Source organism: Juglans regia, chromosome 12 (assembly GCF_001411555.2).
Source record: "Juglans regia cultivar Chandler chromosome 12, Walnut 2.0, whole genome shotgun sequence".
In the NCBI taxonomy this organism is placed as follows: domain Eukaryota; kingdom Viridiplantae; phylum Streptophyta; class Magnoliopsida; order Fagales; family Juglandaceae; genus Juglans; species Juglans regia.
Genome location: NC_049912.1, coordinates 8,049,151 through 8,057,351, shown reverse-complemented (window position 1 = coordinate 8,057,351; position 8,201 = coordinate 8,049,151). Strand labels below are relative to the sequence as shown.

The 8,201-nt window shown below is 38.5% G+C and overlaps 1 protein-coding gene across 1 annotated transcript; it reads left to right on the top strand.

Annotated features, from left to right (window-relative positions):
- The first annotated feature begins 3,071 nt into the window (after nucleotides 1-3,071).
- Nucleotides 3,072-3,537, top strand: LOC108981280 (auxin-responsive protein SAUR32-like). The gene has a single exon (XM_018952387.2). The coding sequence runs from the start codon at nucleotides 3,072-3,074 to the stop codon at nucleotides 3,426-3,428; it is 357 nt and encodes a 118-aa protein (XP_018807932.1). The 3' UTR covers nucleotides 3,429-3,537.
- Nucleotides 3,538-8,201: the final 4,664 nt, after the last annotated feature.

Here is an 8,201-nt window from a genome sequence, read left to right as displayed (position 1 = left end):
AAAATTTTTGAGACTTGACTATGATAAGGAATTGCATGCTAATGATGATGACTTTGCTAGTGTGTATGGAACAAGTGAGAAAGCATCGTTCGGTAAGTTCTATAAACTAGATTGATACTTGTTTAGAGAGAATAGATTTTGTGTGTCTACTAGTTTTATGCGTAAATTGCTTGTGTGTGATAGACATGGTGATTTGTTGGGTAACCTTGGTATAAGGAAGATTTTTGTTGTGTTGCATGAACGTTTGTGGGAATATCATTTGCCATTCAATAACGTGTTGCATGAACATTTGTAGAAGTACATTTGTCATTCATTGATGTGTTGCGTGAATGTTTTTGGGAGTATCATTTGCTATTTATTGAAGTGTTGCATGAACGTTTGTGGAAGTATCATTTGTCATTCATTAACGTGTTGCATTAACATTTTGGAAGTATTGCTTGTCATTCATTGAGTTTGCAGATAATTGGAGTGGTTATTTTGGTGAAAGGAAAGCTTTCGGTGTGTTTCATGAACATTTGTGTGAGTATCATTTGCTATACATTGACTTGTTGAATGAATATTTGCGGGAGTATCATTTGCATTTCATTGAATTTGCATATTATTGGAGTGGTCATTTTGGTGTGAAGAAAGCTTTAGATATGTTTCATGAACATTTGTGAGACTATTGTTTGCCATTCATTGAGTTTACATATAATTGGAGTGTTCATGCTACTACTCAATTTTCACCTTTTGAAATTGTTTATAAATTTAATCTATTTACTCCTTTAGATTTAATACTTTTACCAGTTGATGATAGGAGCATCTTGGATGGACTATTCCAAATTCTTGAACAAATTAATGATAATGCATATCAAGTGGATCTTGTAGGTAAATATCATGTTTATGCTATTTTCAATGTTAGTAACCTTTTTCCCTTTGATCCAGGTGAAGAATCGAGGCCGAATCCTTTTGAGAAGAGGGGGAATGATGGGCACTAACATGGACCTAGTCTTAAAGATCATTTGTAAGTTCCAAATGGGCCAATTACAAGGTCAAGGGTCAAGAAGATCAAGGAAGCAATGCAAGGATTGATGCAATCTACTTGAGACGAGTTTAGCAAGAGCCCAATATTTAAGATGGGCTTGAAGGATGAAGATCCAGTTTTGTTTCATTTGATAAGCTATGAAAGAGGGCAACAACATGACTTAAAGACTTTGGGCACTTGAAGGCTTTCAACTTGTTTAATTCATTTAAAGGACTTATTTTATTAGTTTAAAATAACTGTGTTTATTACGGGAAAGACTTAAGGGAGGGCTTATGCAAGGGCTTGTTGGAAAAGTTATTATTTTATTGAACTAGGGTTTCAAGAGGTTATTGTAGCCGCGACACTGTTTATCCAGGGGCATTTTGGGTAAAAGGGGCTTTATTTTTAGCTAGGGTTTTAATTAGGTTTTGGTTTAAATACTCTTTGTAGCCTCATTTTAATTAGTTTATGAAATTTGATAAATTTATTCATTGTGAGTTGAGTTTATCTCCCCTTGTTCTTGATTGAACTTTTGAACTTATCAAAGGTAAATCACAACCTTTGTGGCGTTTCTCTTTGTAATCTAGGTTCTTGAGACGGGTTCTTCAACGGGTCTAGATTTTAATATAATTTAGGTTCTTGAAACGTGTTCTTAACGGGTCTAGGTTCTTCATTCATTGACTTGATTTTGGTTTTCTTGAGTGAGTTTTCAAATTGATTGTGGGTTTAAGGAATTCTATTCCTGCAGGTTCATATTAGTTGATCTGCCCCCTTGCATTGGCTGGGCCCTCCACTACAAGAGATTGGGTCGGAGGGCTTCGTCTAGGTAAGGCCTCATCAGAAGAACCTTTGTAGAGAAGGGAGAGTGAGGGGTGGGGGGCTTCGTCTGGGTGAGGGAGAAGGGTAGATGGGGTTTCGTTTGGGTGAGTTAGAAGACAAGGAGTTGGGGGGGGGGGGGGTGAGGGAGAAGGGCAGAATCATGATGTGGCGACAAATCGGGTTCACCACGTCAAGTGAGTGGTGTGCATTCTGTAGATCAGAGGTTATTCTTCATGATTTGTCCTTCCCTATTCCACTCGTAAGAAATATATCCTACCCTACTTACAACATAAAATCACACTCTTGCCACTACATTAAAATTAGCAAGTGTAATTGAGAATTCTTACCATGAATCAAATTGAGGAAATAAAGAGACAAACTTACATGATCTAGAACGATCCACCAATTGGACTAACGTGGGCATTTTTGGGAGGGAATCCTACTAGGTACATAGCACTCTTTATATCTCCTCGTAATGTGAATTGATAATACTGAAAAGAATAATAAAAAAATTATATTTAAAAGAGTTATTCTATTATTAAATCGATGCGTAGATTATACATTTCACATAATTTAAATTATAAGATTTTATTGATAAAATTAAATTTTTTTTTAATTTATATTTTAAATTAAATTATATCATAAAAACACTTTACTATAAATTCTTTACATGACTCCAACTTGATAATAAAAGTTTTCTATATGGAAAAAAAGGAAGGGCGTGGCCCTTGCTCCACACACAAAAGCCCCAAGTTTATACCCTTCGTATCTCGTCTTTTATTTCGTATACGTTATAAAAGCCCGTTTCCCGAGACCGCCAAGACCTCGACAATTATCTTGGCCACAAAGATCCAAGGGTCGAGAAACTACATGGGCAGAAAATAACAAATTCTACTTTTACAGCGTAGGAAGCCTCAACACACTTTCCTGGACTGTCATAGAGTCCCAACTATTTTCCTATATATCCGTTTTTTTCTTCTTCTGGCCTTTATGCACTTTGTATTTGGGCGAACGTTTATTAGCCATGATCAACGTGCCAAGCTCTCTGAGATACTCTTTCTTTACCCTGTTCAAGCAAGGCATCGGAGCCTCTGAGCCTTGGGCGCCTCTTTCCCTTGTTTTCTTATAAAACGTGTAATAATCGGAGGTAAAAGATCGGCAAGAAAACTAGCTAGCAAAGAAAGGGCTACGTACGGACGTACTCCTTTGTCTTTCTTTGTCAATCTTCGTTTGCATGACTTTTGCAGATATGGGAAGTGGAGACCAGAAAACTCTGAGAAACTTTCACCAAAACCTGTCTCAGCATCATCTTCAGCAGCATCACCAAGGGAGGAAGCAAGAGATGAGAGACGTGCCAAAAGGGTGTTTGGCAATCAAGGTTGGTCAGGGTGAGGAGCAACAGAGATTTGTGGTGCCTGTTATATATTTCAATCACCCACTGTTCATGCAACTCCTGAAGGAGGCTGAGGAAGAGTACGGTTTTGATCAGAAGGGGACAATCACTATCCCTTGCCATGTGGAGGAGTTTAGGTACGTTCAGGGAATGATTGACAGGGAAAAGTCCCTTCATCAGCATCATCATGTAATTGGGTGTTTTGGGGTTTGATCAAAACCTTGCTTTTTGGCACCTCAAATGCATGAATTTCGATGCTGCAATCTTTTGGGTTCTGCAGATTTGGAGTGTTTGTAGGTTTTGTATTTCCCTTTTTTCTTGGTAGTTGGGTGTGGTGGTGATAAAGATGAGATGATGACAACAGCAAAAGTGTTGGAATTGTAATGACTTTGTTCTTATGTTAGGAACAGTAATGATAAAAAAAGAAAACTCATTCGGATCCGTTTCATTTCTTTTTTCATTTTTCATTTTCTTTTCTCTCTCTTTTTCTTTCTTCAAAGAGAATCATGAGAGTATCTGCAATTTGATGGTAAAAAGAGATCAATAGACAAGGCCAAACAGAAGGTGGACCAGAAACGGTAGGTAGCTTTATTTAATTAAGGCCGTTAAGTTCGCATGAATTCTCAATAAAGCATGCATGCAATTGTGGCATAACTTTCTTTAAAGGAAAGGAATAATATCATCAGTATAAATGATGATCTCTTCTTATATATAATACTAGCAAGGGCAACGTTGTCTTTGTGCATAATTTTTATAATTATAATACAATGACTTATAAGAATCAAGTCATAACTATATACAAATATTTTTAAAGTATATATTACAAGAGCGACAAGTTTTAAAAGAGATATTTAAAACATTCAATTTTTTGTCTCACGAACGGCATTAACAAATAGCACATTCAATTTGTTTTGACGCAAATTTATAATCATATTAATAAAATCATTAAATTTGTTTAATGATTGAACAGTATATCAATTTCTCTTTGAGGTTTTTCATTTAAATTTTTAAAATGTTTTTTATAGCAAAATTTACATAAGAGCTTATAATGATGATATTTGAAAAATTTAAGTATAAATGTTAACAATATCGTTTCACTAAATCTCATTTTTTACAGTACATTATTGATATTGTATGAATTTAACAGTAAAATATAATAATTAAATAACAATGTATCAAACATACAAATATACATGCATATATACAAGAATTTTTTTTTGAATAAAACTGATCTCATTAATCAACTCCAAACTCATACAAATCAAACCAGTATTACAAAGAAACCAAGATACAAATGCTGATCTCAATGCCTCATTTCCTTAGAAACCACTTGAAAAATACAAGATGGGCACATCTCAATGTCATACATGTCTTCAGTACACTCGAAAGCCGCTTGAGCAAGCCTGTGAGCTGCCATGTTAGCCTCCCGGTATACATGTGAGATGGACCAAACAGCAGCTGAGGTTAGAATCTCTTTGGCATCTGATATGAGACAGCCACCTAAGCTCTAGTTAGGACTGTCTTGGTTCATTTGGTCCACTACCTGCTTTGAGTCCCCCTCCAAACAGATGTGCCTTACTCCAATCTCCTTACAAAAAACACAAGCCAAAAGTAACCCATATGCTTCAGCATAAAAAACACTGCCCTTCAAAGGTCTGTTAGCACGAAGGGCACCTATCACTAGACCTTGATGATTTCTGATAATTACCCTGATGCCAATCCTTCCCATTCTCGTTTGTACAGCTGCATCCCAATTCACTTTCAGACATCTTGCTGCAGGCTTAGTCCATCCCAATCTCCTTGTCATATTCTCAGAGTTTGCACCAACATTCTTCTGCATAGCCTCATTATGAAGAGACAGTTCTGTCCTGGCCCGTGCAATGATTTCTCGAGGGTGTTTGAAGGCTTTCCCATGTAATACATCATTTCTTCTCTCCCATATTAGCCTCATTGTAACAGCTACCTCATTTAACTCCTCTGAATCAAGCTTGCCAATCAATTCTGCCTAGATATTAAAGAACAAATCACTATGAGAAGAGGATTTCTGCACTTTTATTGGACCTTGACACCAAACATCTTGAGCACCACTACATCCCCATAATGCATGCCCAGAAGTCTCATGTTCTTTCTTGCAGATTAGATAGATGCTGTCCTTTACCACCTTTCTTCTTTTCAGGTTTGCCATAATGGGTAATACTTCACTACATGCCCTCCAAACAAACATTCTGGTGGCAGGGGGTACCTTGAGCTTCCAAATGGACCTCCATACTAGGCAGTCCATTGTTTTGCCTGAAGACTCTCCTATTTGCTCTCTTTCCAATTCTTTGCCAAGATAGTATCCACTTTTAACAGTGTAGTTGCCATTATGAGTGAATTGCCAAATAAGTTTGTCATCTCTTCCTCCTAAGCTGATGGGTATAACTTTTATGCCCTCTATTTCCTGAATAGAAAATAGTTCAGATATGAGAGACTCTGCCATATCTTCAATTGAGGATTAATAATGTCACTGACTTTGTCACACCAGCAGTCAGCATCTCGAGTAGTCACAATTTTTTGTTCAGGTAAAGAGGGTATCCATCTGTCATGCCAGATGTTAATCTGCTGTCCATTTCCAACCCTCCAACTGAGGCCTTTTTTTAACAGAGATAATCCAGCATGTATTCCTCTCCATGCAAAGGAAAGCCCAGTTCCAAGCTTTGCATCAAGCAAATTTCCTTGTTTGAAGTATTTTTGCTTTAGAAATTGTGCCACTAGGGATGTAGGATTTTGGAGGATCCTCCATCCCTGTTTGGACAGTAAGGCAATGTTAAAACATCTTAGATCTCGAAATCCAAGCCCTCCCATATCCTTCCTGCCACTAAGTTGCTCTCACTTGACCCATTGAATTTTTGAAGAGTCTTCATTGAAACCCCACCAAAACCTCCTTAGTATCTGGTTTAGTTTCCTTGTTATAGAAGCTGGTAGAAGGAACATCCCCATTGCATAGGTGGGAATGGCTTGAAGCACAGCTTTGAGCAAAATTTCCTTTCCTGCTGCAGAGAGAAATTTGGTCCTCCAATTAGAGACCCGAGACCAGGTTCTATCAATTAAAGAGTGGAAAGAGGCAATCTTCTTCCTACCCACCAAAGAAGGTAAACCCAAGTATTTCTCAAAATTGGAGGTGGATTGGACCCCTGCTAGATGCATGATCTGCTGTTGGGTCATCAGTGCAGTGTTCTTGCTTAAAGAGATAGCAGACTTGTCCTTGTTTATAACCTGTCCTGATCCTTTCTCATATAGCTCAAGGATCTTGAGGACACAATTAATTTCCTCATACTTGGCTTGGCAGAATAAAAGGCTATCATCAGCAAAAAAGAGGTGGTTTACTTTAACAGGACCCCTACCAATAGCCACAGGGGTTAAACTGCTACAGGCCTCAGCATGTCTAAGGAGAGAAGAGAGGGCTTCAGCACAAAGGATAAACAAGTAGGGGGACAAGGGGTCTCCTTGTCTAAGGCCTCTCGAAGGTACAAAATTTTTCTGAGGTTCTCCATTGACAAGTATTGAATAGGAAACAGAAGAGAGGCAAGCTTTTGTGATATGGATCCAGTGACCAGGAAAGTCCATTTTGATCATGATTGCTTCAATGAAATTCCACTCAACCCTATCATAAGCTTTACTCATGTCCAATTTTAGAGCCATGAATCCTTTCTTCCCTTTCATTCTAGAGTTCATAGAGTGGAGGACCTCATAGACTACCAAGGTGTTATCAGAGATGAGCCTTCCAGGCACAAAGGCACTCTGATTAGGGGCAATGATTTGAGGCAGTATGTGTTTCAGTCTATTAGCCATAGTTTTTGACACAAACTTGTATAAAACATTACAAAGGCTTATGGGTCTGTAATCCACTACTCTTGTGGGGCTTTGAACTTTGGGAATAAGAGTAATAAACGTGTCATTAACCTCACTGAGAGATCCACCATGATTGAGGAATTCAAGAGCAAAATTACAGACTTGATCCCCCACTACCTCCCAGTTTTTTTGGTAGAATTGGGCAGGAAAACCATCAGGGCCTGGCGACCCCAAGGGATTCATTTTAAAAACAGCTGCAGTGATTTCCTCCCCAGTGAAAGGCTTTAAAAGCCAGGCCTTCATGTCCATGTCTAATTTGGTGTCCATTTCTTGCAGACATTGGTCAATAGATAGAGGTTGGGAAGTAGTGAATAGAGAGGAGAAAAAACATGTGGGAGAAAGTGTGAGGCTCTAGTGCCTTTGTTGCTTCAACAAAGATTTAAGTCTTACTTCGGTGAATTGTTTTTGTTTGGTTGATAGTATTGTTTAGTTGAAAGAAGCGATGGAGGCGGAGGACCTGGTATCACGTTGGGAAAGATTACACCTTTCCAAAGAAGAAAGTGCATGCTTCCATGTCCAGCAGAAGGGTTACAATGGTGAAAAAAAAGGAAAGTATTGTATTGTTGGGAAGGCTATGACAGAGAAGGGAGTGAATAGTGAAGGATTCAGAACCACAATGTCTCAAATATGGAGGTTGGATGGGTGGGTGACCTTTAAGGAGCTTGGTGATCAGTGCTTCTTGATCGAATTTCAGAAAATGGAAGACAAAGAAAAGGTGTTGAGTGGACGTCCATGGTTTTTTGACAGACACCTCCTCACCATGATGGAGGTGGATGAGAAAGAGTCCATTGATGGGTTGATGTTTTGTTTTGAGCCATTTTGGATACAACTACACAATCTTCCACTAACAGTCATGACAGAAGGCTTCGGTGAGCAGTTTGCAGAGGCTATAGGCCCGGTCATTAGAGTAGAAGCAGAAGCAGATGAACTTGCATGGGGAAGATGCCTTAGAGTAAGGGTGGCTGTGGACCTCAACAAACCGTTACTACGAGGGAGATGGTTAAGGCTGGATGACAAACCACACTGGATCTCATTCAAATACGAGAGGCTGCAAAACTTTTGTTTTCAGTGTGGAATTCTCAATCATAAAGGCAA

What these genes read in the sequence shown, in the direction of transcription:
- LOC108981280 (XM_018952387.2), top strand. Translation starts at nt 3,072, where the DNA reads ATGGGAAGTGGAGACCAGAAAACTCTGAGAAACTTTCACCAAAACCTG.